The sequence below is a fragment of the Tachysurus fulvidraco genome, chromosome 3 (assembly GCF_022655615.1).
Source record: "Tachysurus fulvidraco isolate hzauxx_2018 chromosome 3, HZAU_PFXX_2.0, whole genome shotgun sequence".
NCBI classification, from domain to species: domain Eukaryota; kingdom Metazoa; phylum Chordata; class Actinopteri; order Siluriformes; family Bagridae; genus Tachysurus; species Tachysurus fulvidraco.
The window spans coordinates 19,710,855-19,727,095 of NC_062520.1; the positions used below are offsets into that span (position 1 = coordinate 19,710,855).

The following is a 16,241-nucleotide window of genomic DNA, read 5'->3' on the forward strand; positions in this document are numbered from 1 at the left end:
GAGAGAGAGAGAGAGAGAGAGAGAGAGAGAGAGAGAGAGAGAGAGAGAGCTCTTCCTGCGCGCTCTTTTCTCCTGCCTTTCTCTTCTCCAATCTCACTCTCCGGGTTGTGCACACAGGGCACAGCCTTCTTTCACCTTTCTCCTGCAGAAAAGCACGTTACTGGAGCAAGATTATATCATCATTAATGCAAATCGTATAGGGATGCGGTAGGTAACTGCATATTTTTCCTGATCCACCCCGTAGTCTAAGTATATAGAGTGCAAGAAGTTATTATATTTAAGAGTGATTTTTAAAATAAAATATAATATATTGCAAAGAAAATTTAATTAAGTATATAATTCTCCTTAATTCTGCATGCTTATTGTTAACTGATTTTTTTTTTATTATTATTATTTTGCTGTTAAATGGGTTGTTGTTTATGCTAGTGTATGTAAGTTTTAAAAAATAGCTGATATGGGATGATATGAGTAATTGATTAGAATACATGGTTATTTGGCTTATGTATGTCATTGTGTGGAGGGTATTCTGAACCTGTCAGTTTTTCCTTACAGTAAAACGCTCAGAATCAGTCTTTTTAGAGAGTCATCTGTCCTTGACATTTGAGAGTAAAGCAACCTCTTCAAAGCTGTCCAGAAAATCTGCAGCCAAATCAATCTGTTCCAATTATCCACTGTTAGTATGTTTCCTACAGTTATATCTGGTTGCTCTCAAACATTACCTTCGTTGTAAAAACAAAAGATGCAAATATGATGACATGCAAGGCGGCCATAATGATTAATTACACAAGTCAGCTCCACGTTCCATAAACAGGAGAACTGCAGTTTATATTGTTATTTTACCTATTATTATGTTCCACCTATTATTGTTTTTAATAGAATTACCATTTGAAATGAATATTTAAATTTTTAATTGAGATACATTGGAACACACCCCAGGCCAACTCACCCAACAACAGTTCTTCTAAGATCTCTGCTTATACCTACCTATTTGGCTTAGGTTTTTGTTTTAATCACAGGACTAATGTCATATTATCAAATTTCATTATATTCATTGTTTCACTTTAAGCAAAACAGATTTACTATGAATTCACTTATTCATCATAAATTGTAGATAATAAATGCATTCATTTTTCTATGCTGAAAAATTTTAGACAGTTTTAAAAATGAAAACCATATATAACATGGGTCTATATGATATGAGTCTATAACAGTAGACATGTCTACCTCAGCATCATATCCTAATTCTGTTGCTCTTTCAGAGGATAGAAAAAGGACTATATTACTGAAATAGTAAGTTCCATTCAGTAATTTCCTATGTTCATGAAGGTGAAGATAGGATGGATTGAGATTGAGAACAAAGCTGTACGCAACGCTTCATTCCACAATGTTAATGGCACTTGGAGAACTTGTGTGCCCTGTGAGAACTGTCTGGTGGCTCTCTGCAGAAGATATAAGTATTAGGTCTGATGTAATGGCACAGCAATACTTTTTCGACCTCCTATTTATTTCTTTCCTCATCTTGCTCCTCCTCTTCTTTTGGATGTGACCCTTTAGGAGAGTCCGGTCTCTATCATTGACTTGCAGTTTCCCAAAGTCATTCAGTATTCTGTCCAAATGCTCCTGAGCTTTTTTGGACTGTGCCGTCCCCACTAACCCTCTGAACAAGCAGTCTGGCTTTTTCCCTTGGATTATGGAAATGTGGTCATGGCTATAGGCCATGCACTGAGATTATTGGGGAGGAATGACTTTAAAGGAAAAGAAATGTGGATCAAAGCTGGCCGCCCCAATGCGCTCATTAACAATTTAGAGCCAGACAATCTTGTAAATGTTAGACAGACTGAGGAAAAAAAGACATAGGAAGCTGCACATTTTCTGGGGAGAGAAATTGAGATAAATGGGGATAGAGCTGGCAGCATGATTGTAAGTTTAGTTGAGTCTGTCCCAGCATTTGGTTTTCCTTCATTTTCTCTGAGGCTTTCTGGTAACTGCCAGTGAAAATTACACCTTCCTCTTTAATTTTCCCCTCAAGCCCAAGCTGGGCTTTAAGTCCAAGATTCACTCTGGTGAGGGCAACTATAACACACCCAATAATTTTCTGCTTAGAGCAGCTCTCTCTCTCTCTCTCTCTCTCTCTCTCTCTCTCTCTCTCTCTCTCTCTCTCTCTCTCTCTCTCTCTCTCTCTCTCTCTCTCTCTCTCTCTCTCTCTCTCTCTCTCTCTCTGTCTCTCTCTTTTTACTTTGTTAATGCCAGTTTCCAGTGTTCTCAGACATCGACTTCCTCCCTTTTGTCCACCCCTACTCTTATGACCTGGTTTGTCCACATCATTTGTAAAGAGCAATATTATGTCAAGATGTCTTGCCTGAGGTTTTTCAGTGGGTTACTCTAAGCTTTGCTCCTGCTTCATACAGATCCATGTATCTGGTTTCTTAAACTGTGGCTTCTTAAGACCTTTCCTGTAATTCAAAGCAGAAATGTTAGTGTAACGATAAAGATTTTTGGATAAAAATTATTTCACTATTATCAGAAGCAGAATCATATAGAAGTATTTTTGTCATTGATGTTGGACTTTTCTTAAAAACAGATCCACATTTTGGGTATATTAGTTAAATAATAAAGGTTGGGATTCATTTTTTCTCAGAGCAGCAGTAAGATGTGGGACATTTTGTCACAACTTACCTGTCTTCCTGATCCTGAACCTGAATTTAAATCCAGTGTCTTTGGAAAACATTACATTACTACTGGCTCATCTTTTCCCTTAAGTCTTTCATTTCACATATGGTCAGTTGTACAAGCCTGCAAGAGTGTAAGAGACAGAAAAAAGACAGAAGAGTAGAGATTAGACTTCTATAATTACACTACATGCTACTATAATTATTATACACTGTTGTAATTATGCTGTACAGTATATTCATTCTCAATTTAAGTACAGCCTAAACGGACTGACTTGTCTTCGTTTTTGTTTATGTTCTTCATATATGTAGAAATGTAGTGAAATGTCAGAACATGTAATTTTACATACTGCAAATGTCACATTCTGTGCTAAATTTCTCATCCATTACCCTGCTTATATTTATTTTAAATATGAATTTAATATCAAAACTTCAGAGTATTTTGTCTGCTTATTTACATGTTTGAAATGATTTATGTTTATTCAAAATTGCATATGCACCAGCGTTATGTCCACCCTGGTTTTCAGGCACTTTAGAGCATAACTATGCACTTCATTTACTTTTTACAAATGCTAGTGTGCTCAGTCTAGCAGGTGGTCCTTTTTTCTTTATTTCGTCCAGTCTGCCGTAACAACTACCCATGTTTGATTTAAAATTTCTCTGTAACTAGGTTAGATGTGTATATTAAGGATGCAAGATTAACTGTAAGATTTAGTAGTAGAATTGGAGTGAAGAATAGAGAATTAAGACATTTTAAATAACAGGTTCCAGAAAGACAACTAGTTTCATCATCAGAATTCTGATCACACCCCAGAGCACTAAAAGCCCACTGAGTCCAAGTTGATGCCAACTGAAAGCACACAGGGTTGCCAGGTCCATTATCCAGTAATCCGCAACTGCTGAAGCAACAGGCAAATGGGAATATTAATCAAGATCAGAGCTTTTAAAGTAAAACTAAAAACATTAAAGGATCCATCATAAAGGATACCTTTGCATTATAAAGTCCACTTCTGTAAAGGAAGACCACACCTTATGCAAAGATGGTTGTTATAAAAATTGTTTGGAGTATGTGGAAGTTTCACCAAGTGTGTTATACTGTTTCACTGACATTCCTATGTAAAGTTTGGTATTTAATTATTAAAATATATAGATTAAATTGGTTTTGATTTGTGTCAGATGCACTGAAGAGAAAAATAATAGTATTTTCTCCAATCTGGCAACAGTAAAGGGACAAAGAACACACACTTAGTTTTTCTCTCTGTTCTCTCTTTCTCTCTCAATCTTGTAAACACGTGAAAGCACGCTTTAGTTTCAAAGATGGAAATGCTTCAAACTAGAACAGATCTAAATTGATAAATGACAGTAAATCAATGTGTTTGCATCCTTTATCTTAGTAAGAAAAAGTGGGTCTTATTTTGAAGTGACCTAATTATTCTTTTTCTTTTTTTTCCTGCAAAATAAGCATTACTTTGCTTTGAAAGTGGTTGACTTTATCTTTCCTTTTCCCTGTTCCCTTCTCAGATCAATGATGTTCCTGTCTCTACTGCTGTGTGCCATCTGTCCCTTTGTCCTGCTGTCCTCTGCTGTCCCTGCACCACGAACAGGTGTGTCAACTCCACATACTGGCTATGTTTTGATTAATGAGGTTCAACACATTATGCATGGGAGTGGAGATCACTATTTTACTGTTCTATAATATATGTATTCACGCAATGGGAGCTAAAGTAGGAAGTTCAAGGTCAAAGCTGAATACTGCCATTATCAACTGTGTATATGCTCAAATAATGTTCTTATAGTGACTAGCTAGTTCTCAAGCATTCTTGTGTCAGTCAGTTGACTGTTTTCTCAGTTTTTTCTTGTTAACTACAGTCAGGAGCCTGTGTTTATTTTAACATAGTTAAACATATGGGCATTTCATGTTTATTTTAGCAAAATTTGTAGATTCAAGTAATATAACTAAACAAATAAACCAACAAAAAGCCTTTTTTTTAAATGATCTGTAAACTATAATAAAAAAAAACTAAACAATTTCTTGTTAGGAAAAAGTAAGGACACCCAACATTTATTTGTGTTAAAAAGTTATAAAATTACCTACAGGTGTATCACATCAACTGCAAACTATTAGAACATTTTGAGAGAGGCTTGCCTTATTTAACAATTGGATATTTAGTTTGGGGGGACACGGTGGCTTAGTGGTTAGCATGTTTGCCTCACACCTCCAGGGTTGGCGGTTGGATTCCCGCCTCCGCCTTGTGTGTGTTTCGAGTTTGCATGTTCTCCCCGTGCCTTGGGGGTTTCCTCCGGGTACTCCGGTTTCCTCCCCCGGTCCAAAAACATGCATGGTAGGTTGATTGGCATCTCTGGAAAATTGTCTGTAGTGTGTGAGTGTGTGAGTGAATGAGAATGTGTGTGTGTGTGTGCACTGCGATAGGTTGGCACTCCGTCCAGGGTGTATCCTGCCTTGATGCCCGATGACGCCTGAGATAGGCACAGGCTCCCCGTGACCCGAGTAGTTCGGATAAGCGGTAGAAAATGAATTAATGACTATTTAGTTTGGTTTTCTCTTTATTGTCGAAGTAAGATCTATCAGCATGATAAGATTCAAAGATTGCTGATGCTTATGAGTCTGGTAAAGGACATAAAAAGATCTCAAAAAAATTGTAATCTGCCATCCTACTGTCCAAAATCATTTACAAGTGGAGAACATTTAAAACAACTGCCAACATGGCCAGGTCAGCCCAATCAAGCAAATCCACCCCAAGAGCAGACCGCAAGATCCTTAAAGATGTCTCCAAAAATCCTAAAATATCATCACAGGCCCTACAGCAAGCTCTTGCTTCAGTTGATGTCAAGGTACATGAATCACAATCAGAAAGAAACTGCACAACTTTAATTATCATGGGAGGTGTGCAAGGAGGAAACCTTTAATGTCTAAGAAAAGCATGAGGGCAAGACTGAAGTTTGTTAAAAGCCACAGAGGCAAATGCCAAGACTTCTGGAATAATGTGCTTTGTATAGATGAGTCTAAAATTGAATTATTTGGAGACCATAACAGAGGGAATATTTGGTGAAAAGTTTAAACCAAATACAGCATTTCAGCAAAAGAACCTCATACTGTACCATCTGTGAAACATGGAGGTGGAAGTGTTATGGTCTGGGGATGCTTTGCTGCAGCAGAACCTGGCCAGCTCATCATCGTAGTTTACCAGAAGGTCTCTTGAGGAATATGTGAGACCATCTGTCAAAAAATTTTAGCTGAAGCAGAACTGGACTTTGAAACATGACAAAAAAAAACACACCAGTAAATCCACCAAGGACAGGCTGAAATTTGGAGAAAAAATTGAGAATTTTGGGATGGCCAAGTAAAAGCCCAGATCTAAATCCTCTAGGGTGATTTGAAACAGACTGTGCATGCAAGAAACCACTCAACCATAACAAAGCTGAAATAAAAATTCTGCATTGAGGAGTCGGGGAAACTTTCTCCCAGTCCATGTCAGAAACTGGTAGATGGCTACAAGAAACATCTCATTGAGGTTATTTCAGCCAAAGGGGGAAACACCAGCTATTAGGACACAGTGTCAGGACTCAGCCCGGACTTTGGCCATGTGCCTTTTGTTTATGTTTGGTATTCACGTGTCTGCCCCGCCCTTGTCTTTTTTTCCTCCCAGCCTCTGCACACCTGCCCCTCATGTGTCATGATTATCAGCATTATTTAGTTGAGCCGCGTTGCCTTGTGCAGCGCGGTGTCTTCATGTCGTGTTTTTTGTTAATAAATCCCCGTTTATTTTAGCTATCCTGCATTTGGGTACGTTTTTTTACCTCGTGTCACCTGACACACAGGGGCCCTAACCTTTTCCTCAGTTGAAATACACATTTTGTTTATTGCTTTTGTTTAATAAGTGAAAAGTAATTTTTTTGTTGTTTACATGTAATTACATCACTTTCATCTACAGGTATAAATTAAAACAAAATCAGAAATTGACATGTTGAAATTTTTTCACATGACGTGTATAAAATTGGTGTTTTGAGGAATTGGTAGTCATTTCCTGTGTGATCATACTGCATATCACAATTACATTATATATTTTCCACAGATGAAACAATGCTCTTGAACGTTACAATCCCTAAAAGCCCTCCTGTGTCTGCCATTCTGGGAGCTTCCTTAACTCTGCAGTGCCTTGTGTCACTGCCACCAGTGTCCATCTTGGGCCGCTCGGCTGGGCATACCAATCCACGGATAAAGTGGAGCAAATTTTCCTCTGGACGAGAGACAGAGATTCTTGTAGCACGAGGGGAGAGGGTGAAAATCAGTGAGGCTTATAAAGGTAGGGCCTCTCTTCCAAACTACGACTCTTCCCCAGATGATCTCACACTCCAGCTGGACAGCCTGAGACACAATGATACAGGAGTCTACCGCTGTGAGGTCCAGCAGGGATTGGAGGATGCTCATGATCTGGCTCAGATCAAAGTAAAAGGTAATCACCCCATTTTCACTTAGAATCATAACACATTTAAGATAAAATGTTTGTTAATTGTAATCTATGAATATTTTACCTGTCTACCTAATAAAAACTTTTTTCAAATATATTTTCATGAGTCAAATGATAAATGAAAGGATTGCTAAATCTGTGCTTCATCAGCCCTAAAGCTAGTATTATAATAACAGGTGAGGAGCTTGTGTGGTTTGACGAGTTATCAATAGTACATTATCAACAATAATTATAATATAGTATTATAATTATTATAACTGTTAATATTCATAACACTTCAAATGGTTCTGTTTTTAATATTTAATATATGAAAATCCTTAGGTGTTGTGTTTCACTACCGACATGCTTCCAGCCGCTACGCTTTCTCTTTTGATGAAGCCAAGAATGCATGTGAAGACATTGGAGCTCGGATTGCCACACCAGAGCAGCTTCTGGCAGCATACTACAGTGGCTATGAGCAATGTGATGCCGGTTGGTTAGCAGATGGGTCTGTCAGGTCAGAGGATTATCATATTAACTAATATATAATATGTACATAACTAATTTTGATTACCATATAGCTTTTTTTATATTTAAAAAGCATTTTTATACTATATACTTAACCAAAAATCCAATTTTAACAAAAACACAGATATCCTATCCATACACCACGTGAGGGCTGTTTTGGAGATATGGATGGCCAGCCAGGGGTCCGGAACTATGGCATGTTGGAGACTGATGAGCTTTATGATGTTTATTGCTACGTTGAGAACATCCGTGGTAAATAATGGTATTTAGTTATTTTCAAATAAATGTTTTGCTTAGTTTCTATATTGAGGCTCTTGTTTTTATTTCAGGAAAAGTGTTCTATGGATCTACTTCAAAGCGATTCACACTGTCTGAGGCTAAAGCATATTGTGAGCATCAGGGTGCACAATTAGCCAGCACAAGCCAGCTGTATGCTGCATGGAATGACGGTCTTGATCACTGTAGCCCAGGTTGGCTAGCTGATGGCAGTGTACGCTATCCTATTGTAAACCCACGAGAGCGGTGCGGAGGGCCTGAACCTGGAGTTAAGACAGTTTATCGCTACAGCAATCAGACAGGCTTTCCTGAGCCTCTCTCTCGCTACGATGCCTACTGCTTCATGGGAGGTAAGCATGCCTTCATTTTAAATTGTTATTTGATTAAAGATACACACATTGCAAATACTGCTCATTGTTGTGTTTTGGTGCAATTAAATAGTATAGGAATTTCATTGTTTGCTTTTTTGTTATATTTTTCAGAGCTTAGTTCTCAGACAGTCCACCCATTGGATTACCTGGCCACAGAGCCAGAGGACATTGCCCAGGACATTGTGACTTTACCTGACAAAGAGGAAGAGTTCAGTTCAGGTCATGTGACTCAGAAGACAGAAAACGAGGCACAAGGAGCTGTTGAGATTGTCTCATTCTCCAGCAAACACAAAGATAAAACAGAGCAGCATGACCCCACACCATCCCCATTTGATAAAGTTTATTCAACCACTACTAGCAGAAATATTATCACCACTCCATCAGTATACGGACAGAAACCTGAGCCGACTCAGAGCTCTTGGCAAGAAGTGCTCATGAAACCCATTGACTCTGAACTAGTTCCAAAGATACACCTGCAGCCCAGCTGGAATCAACCAAAGTCAGCAGAAGACCAAGATAAAGAGAATACAACAGCCGATTCAGAAGTAAAGACTGATCATCATTCAGTCTATCAGCCGATGCCAGACACCATCCTGGAGCCAGGAGAGCAAGTGGAATACCAAACATTTACAGAAAGTAAACAAAGCACAACATTTGACAACTTGGAGCCACTGTATGAGTTTACAGAGATAAGAGGATATAAATTAATGCTTGAGACCAAACATGATGATCAAAATGGAAGCCATGTGGTTGAACATTCAACTGTAGAAGCACAAGCAAGTAACGTCACATTGGGACAAGAAACAGATGTCAGTGTGGACTTCAGAACTCCAAAGTCTTCTTCTGAAATTAGTGAGGGATCAGGAAGCGAAATGACCACAGTACTTGCAGGGAAGTTTAACACTAACCTCACCCTGAGTCAAGAAGATTTGTATGAACATACTTCGGCTGAAACTAGCACAGAGATTTCTTTGCTGGAAGATATAAGTCACCCTACACTGAGTAAGTTGAAAAATCCTTGTACTGTACCTTGTATTATCAATGCCACAATAATACTGCTAAAATATTCAATTAACAGGTATTATGCTTAATGCCACTTTACAGGTTTTCAGCACAGTCTTGAGCAATCAGTTGCACCAGACACTACTAGTGCTATAAATCAAGTGGAGCAAGAAACAGGGCATACTTCAGCTGAAACCCCAATAGTGTCTCTCAGTTCAGTTGATAATGACAGTGAGTCAGAATTCACTGCAACACCAGTATATTTATCTGAGAATCAAACAGAGCCCATTGATGGTTCCGGTGATGATGACAATGTACTATTGCTAACTCGTCAGACCACACAAGCTCCTCACTTGTCAGATACATCCATTTCCCCAAAGTCAGTGGATATCAGGGACTCTCCTGTTACAGAGAGCAGTACTCCATCTGGCATCAGCATCATGAAGGAGGAGGTGAACACCATGACAACAACTCAGCTGACTGAAACCAAGACAATGTCAGACAAAGACCACATTGGCTATGAAGATAACTCATCAGGAACAGAAAACTCTTCTGGAGATGGATCTTCAGTCACAGACCTTCCCTATGCCAGTGCCAGTCCAATCATACCCTTCAACTCCACATACCTGCTTCTCCTGAACACAACAAAGGATAACAATACTGAAAATGTTTCCAGCACCACTCACTTTGCAGTGGAGGTTACACTGATCCCAGACATGACCCTAACACCAATCTGGGACACTGTGACTTCTCCAACTCCACCACAGGAGTTCCGGTCAGATGTGGAGATCAGCGGTGATCCTCCAGTAACCACAGACGATCCTGACTCCTCAGGCGAATCAGACTCTACTGCAGTTCCCATAACTGAGAACCCTGATGAGACACATAGTCTGACCACCTCCATGGCAACCAATGTCAAGGAACATGGAGATCAAGACCTGACTGCCACAACAGAATCTCCAAACAGAAAGGAAGAGGATGAACTAACAACCCTAACTCGTCATACATCGTTACCACCCAGACCAACTGATATTGTGCTGGACAGAACAGGCATATCAGGTCTGAGAATTTGAATCAATGGATTTTTTTCTTATAGAATTCAATGCTGTCTAGTTATTTCAGGATATTTCACATTTAAGAATATGTGCACACTACATCTTGCTTTTTCCTGTTGTACTCTTGTACTGTTTACAAAACACAAAATACAGACATACTGTTACACAGACTTAGTGTATACAAGCTGTAACAAATGGACAAAGGCCAAAGGCCAAAAGCCAAATAGCTTCATTACATTCATATATGCATATAAACAGTAAAAAATGTATGCCCTTTTAGCTCAGATGTAGGACTGTTTGAATTATCTCATATATATATATATATAATATACATGTGTGTGTGTGTGTGTTAGTTTGTTCACTAGGTACCATTATATAATGTGGCATAACAAGTCATTTTAAAAGTTGGAACTGTGCATTTTTAGATGGCTGTCTGGAGAATCCATGTGCTAATGGAGGCACCTGTGTAGACATCAGTACTAATGTCAAGTGCCTGTGTCTGCCAAGCTATGGGGGAGAATTCTGCCAAATTGGTAAGTTGTGTATGACCAAAGTTTGGTCAATTTTAATAACGAACACAATTTTCCGTGTTCTTTATCTAACCACAATAATGTTAAAGACAAATATTTCACTGTCATCAACCTATAGATGCTTAAACTTACACTGCAAAAAGTCCTCAAATTCAGACCACATCCTAAAAGGGAGATAATTATCCTCACTGTGAATACTGATTTTAAAGTTTTATTTTATTTTTATTGTCTTTCTTAGATCTGGAGCAGTGTGAGCCAGGCTGGGAAAAGTTCCAGGGCAACTGTTATAAACACTTCTCAAAACGTCAGAGCTGGGAGGTGGCAGAGCAGCACTGTCGGATGAGTGGCGGTCACCTGGTCTCTGTTATGTCATCTGAAGAGCAATCATTCATCAACCGTAGGTCCAAACTGACTTAGCGGAATGTTGAAAATAAAATATGTGAATAAGTGAAAAATATTTAGTATTTTTAGATATGTACTTTCTTCACAGTTAGTTTAGCAATTTTGTATTAAATGTAGACTGATATTTATGACATAATAGATCAGTTTGATTTTACTATATTATACACTAAGCACTTGGAAATGAATGTGTGTAAGATAGGAGTTCAAGGCAGATGTGGAAGTGGAATTGGCCCAGGGAGCAGTCACGCAAGAAACTGTATAAAATATATATATATTCTAACAATGAAAAAAAGAAATTATCCAGATTGACTTGTCTGAACATATTTAAACAAAATTATAATTTTTCATTAAAACAAACCATCCGTCCCTCCTGTCTGAAGAAAACACTGGTGCTTGATGGTCCTTTAAAAACCTCTGAAGCCAGGGTTTGAGACCGTATTGTCTTTAAGCCTAGAAAGCATGATGATAATGAGGCATTTGCTGTGTGACTCACATCCTGGCTTTCTACCATAGATAGGTACAGGGAGTACCAGTGGACTGGTCTTAATGACAGGACCATTGAGGGTGACTTCCGCTGGTCTGATGGAAACCCGCTGGTAAGCATTGTATAGCCTAAACTGTTACGGAATTGTGATGCTAACTCACTGGTGCAGCATACAGACTTCTCTGTTAATTGCCATAAGTGAGAGCTGCTGGGAGAGGTGCTTGTAAACTTCTGTTTTTAAAGTGTTAGAAATTTTAAAGTGTCTCATAACGTTGTCAGACATAGATGGCTTGGCTTTTCTTTCTTTTTCCTGTTGTACTGTTTACAAAACACAAAATACAGACATATTGTTTTAACATTACACAGACTTAGTGTATACTGCAATGCAAACAAACTAGTAACATATGGACAAAGAACAAAGTAAAAATAAATAATGTCAGTTTTCTTATCCTTTTCAGATGTTATACAGCAAATGTCTTCATTACATACAAATATATGCCTATAAACAGTAAAAAATGTGTGCCCTTTTAGCTCAGATGTATTACTGTATACATTATGGCCCTTTACCTCTGGTATTCTGTTGTGGCAACATCCTAAGCATCTTTTAGGTATTTTCAGTCTGTATACAGGTAGCACATTTCTCACCTAAAGTGTTTAGTAAACTTATATGACACACTATGAATAACACTAACCCTAGGTCTTCAAGTATGTACAGTATCAGTGGGTGACACATTGAAAGGTTGCATGCAGGAAAAAAGGAAACCTTTTTGAGCTTTTTTCAGCTCAAAACAGTTTAAGGCTATGAATCATCCAAAATCATTCAAATAAGCCTTTGACTTTGACTCCAAAACCCATGGAAGCTTTTAAAAATGTTTTTATTGTTTTCAGCACATAGCAGCATCCTAGAAAAAATATTTTCCTGAAAATTGGGGCTAGCATCTTATGGGCTTTGGGCAAAGACCGCAAACAGAAAAAAAATTCACTAATTTTTCTCTCACAGATTAATTTAAATTAAATAAAAAAATTCTTTTTTTAAAAAAAGTGGTCTTAATCTAAGGATTTTGTACACCGCAGTGTATAACTATTGTGACTATTAATTGTTTTCTCTGTCTTCTCTGTCTTAGCTATATGAGAACTGGTATCGTGGTCAGCCTGATAGTTATTTCCTATCAGGAGAGGACTGTGTGGTGATGGTATGGCATGATGATGGCCGCTGGAGTGATGTGCCTTGTAACTACCATCTGTCCTACACTTGCAAGAAGGGCACCAGTGAGTATGCCAACCAGTGAAGCTTGCACAAGAAGCTTGTCTTTTCAAATATGTTTGTATTCAGGTTTAAGTTAACTTAACTCAGTAAACCACTTATATGTACCATAAGCTTTATGTATATATAACATAAAACATATTTTTTTCCCCAGCTGTATGTGGGCAGCCACCTCTTGTATTGAATGCTAAGCAGTTTGGTGTACGACAAAGTCGATATGTGATAAATGCTCAGGTGCGTTACCACTGTGAAGAGGGTTTCCTTCAGAGACACAACCCCATCATCAGGTGCCAACGCAACGGACAGTGGGAGGAGCCACAGATCACCTGTACACCACGTAAGAAACTGTTCCATCAATGATAATCTAAATTTCTTTCATAAGACTTTATACCATAATCAGTTATCTTTGTGTAAAATTACATGTATTGTGTATTTACTGCTAGTAAAAACTTCAGACTATTTTTTGTTTTCTTTTGTTTTGTTTCTCAACAGAACCAGTGGATTTAAATAGAAAACAAGATTCTTTGCACTCTGCAAAGAACGACGAAGCCACTGATAAAGCAAAACCAAAATGGTTGAGCTTTTAAACCAACCAGCTTCTTCATTTTTTCCTTTCGCTGCTCCAATACCTTTCCTTTAAGAGACCTGCATTACTCATCATTCATACTGTCGGTGTTTCAGACAAAACTCGCATTGTCTACTCCAGTCATCATATTTTATTATACAACATTTCTCTTTCTGTAGAAAATGAAAAACACTGAATTACATGTTTTGTAATTCTATGACACAAAAAACATAAAATTCACCCAAATTGTAAGTAAATACAGATCATGGTTTCCAAACAATAGAGGTAAATTTTATGGCACTAGCAGAAACTGCAAAATGCAAATACTATTTAACCTCAGCTGGTCTGAATTAAACTGTTGCCACCTCTCATAAAGAATCAATTTCATCTCACTAAAAGTGCCCAATACTGCCACCTGATGACAGAACATAGACAGTGAAAGGGTAAACAGAGGAAACAAATCCAGATCATTTTAAGTAACTTTGCCTTACAGTATATTTACAGCCACGTTAGCTTTTTCGTGACCTCTGACTGTAAAATCCTCATCCACAGAACTTGACATGTAATCAAAACCATTCCTTCAGCATGAAATAGGGATTTAATACAATTCATACAACATCCATTTCCTTTAAGGAAATGTGGAAGAAGAAGGTTAGCAGTGGCAGGCCTTGGGTTATTACATTTAAACCCCAGAAGTGGCAGCTGTCATACTGATGTTTGCACACAGTAAATCATGTGATTCCCAGCCATGCAGAATATGTTTAGAATCAACCCATTTGGTGTATAGAAATCTATTTCCAGAATTTATTTACATCATTTGGTTAAAATCTGAGGACCAGGAATCATCTAATCTGGCCTACCGGTTCCCAGACAACATGCTAGTTTTACTGTAGTCTTGTACATCTCTTGATTGAGAGCCTCTATTTTTTTACACTACCAAAAACTGGCTTGATATTTCAGTAGCCATGCTTTAAGAGAACCCTTCATTGGCTCTTTAAGAAAACAAGCAACCTTAGATACAGTGAGATAAAATAATTTTAGTAAATAAAGTATCCCAAGTGTGGAATAATTTGAGCCTGGCTGTGAAACACAAGCTTTACAATTTTCAAGTAATTTGGTGCTCAGTTTTTTCTTCAGGTCTCTTATTTGCTCTGGGGAATAATCAGTCCTTTATAAACGCTGTTCGTAACATCAGAAAAATAACTGTTTTTACTGATCTAAAGAATTTCTTTCTTTCTTTTGCTTTTCGGTGACATACTGTACTGGTTAAGTGTACACTTTTTTGAGTGCACATAGCTTTCTGCTTTTACTTAATATTTCATTGTTCTTCAGAAATATTTGATTTAAGTCTAATCAAATTCAGATTCATAGGGCAAGGGAAATTTGTCTAACCTGGTATAAAATCCACTATCCTCACTAAACATGTGAAAGTAATAGTTAGTTGGTTTTAGGATGACAAAATAAAGACTATTGGATGTATGTTACTGAATCTAATTGGATGTCAAGCATAGATCAATGAGGGTGTTACTAATAAACTAATCAGTTTTACTAACTCCATAATTTAGATTTGTGAAGCACTTTACCTATTTTTACACAACTGTTTTGTGGTAATTTATTTTACAGTTTTTTCCACTGGGAAATATAGTGTGGAATAAAGCCTCCTGAGAAATAAAACAAGGACTTCAATTCCTAACTTCAAAAAATTTGTCAATTTTATTTATCTGCTCATTTTGTTGTGTATGTGTTTAAAAATTGTCAAACCATCTGGTATATGGTGCCATATTGTTACAGTTCGTAGGATTCTGTATTTGATCTGGAGTTTAATTTAAAAAAAATAAAAAATAAAATAAAACAAATTTTACTAACCTATATGTACCAAGTAACTATGAAGTCTTTTGTTCTTTTAATGTTTTATAGTTTATTTCGATTTCACATAACTTCACACATAATGCATGTGAGTACATTCATAAGGATCCATATAATTTCATGTTAAAACATATATAATATAAATACAAAAGTGTTTGATATTATACACAACATTTTATGAAAGGCATAAAGATTTGTTCATTATTTACAAAAAAATTATAAAATATCTGCTGGTGTATCAATTAATTATACATTAATTGTAGGATCACCTTTAAATAGTATTCACTGATCTCAAAACTGAAGAAAATAGCAACACAGAAGACTCACATGAGAAACTCGTATGAATGTTGAAGCTTTAGGTCCAAAAAATCCTACATTTCCATGGAACAAATCTAGTCTTCTGAACTGCCATAATATCAAGTCTAAACATTATCTCATATTGCTGATAGGGAAAAGGTTATAATTCCCAGACTACATGGGAAGTGTTACAGTGGCACCTGCAAATTTGTGTCTTGTGTAGACTGGTGTAGACCTTGATTGAATCATTTATCACTATGTTGGTATAACTGTAACAATATGCCCCATAGAGACTAATACTCTTTTTAGGGAATCCAAAACTGTGAAGTCCTCACAGTGTTTCTTAGGGATAAAGCTACCATCTGCAAGCTGCCCAGGGACATTCAACACTTAACCTGCCTGAAGGGAAACATAAAAACCCACTCAGTTCAAGTGCAGAGGTGGAGGCTTGCATCCATCTTTA

General features: G+C 37.5%; 1 protein-coding gene across 2 annotated transcripts; it reads left to right on the forward strand.

The window, feature by feature from the left end:
* The first annotated feature begins 52 nt into the window (after nt 1-52).
* bcan (brevican) lies at nt 53-14,546 on the forward strand. 2 transcript variants are annotated; one of them, XM_027149407.2, is made up of 14 exons: nt 53-207; nt 4,191-4,273; nt 6,764-7,144; nt 7,481-7,655; nt 7,791-7,918; nt 7,996-8,292; nt 8,425-9,315; nt 9,418-10,374; nt 10,796-10,903; nt 11,139-11,297; nt 11,816-11,898; nt 12,911-13,055; nt 13,205-13,387; nt 13,543-14,546. In XM_027149407.2, the coding sequence occupies exons 1-14, from the start codon at nt 203-205 to the stop codon at nt 13,635-13,637; spliced, it is 3,690 nt and encodes a 1,229-aa protein (XP_027005208.2). In that variant the 5' UTR covers nt 53-202; the 3' UTR covers nt 13,638-14,546. The 2 variants fall into 2 exon arrangements, with proteins under 2 accessions (XP_027005208.2, XP_047667663.1); XM_047811707.1 differs by lacking the exon at nt 53-207 and adding an exon at nt 3,952-4,072.
* Nucleotides 14,547-16,241: the final 1,695 nt, after the last annotated feature.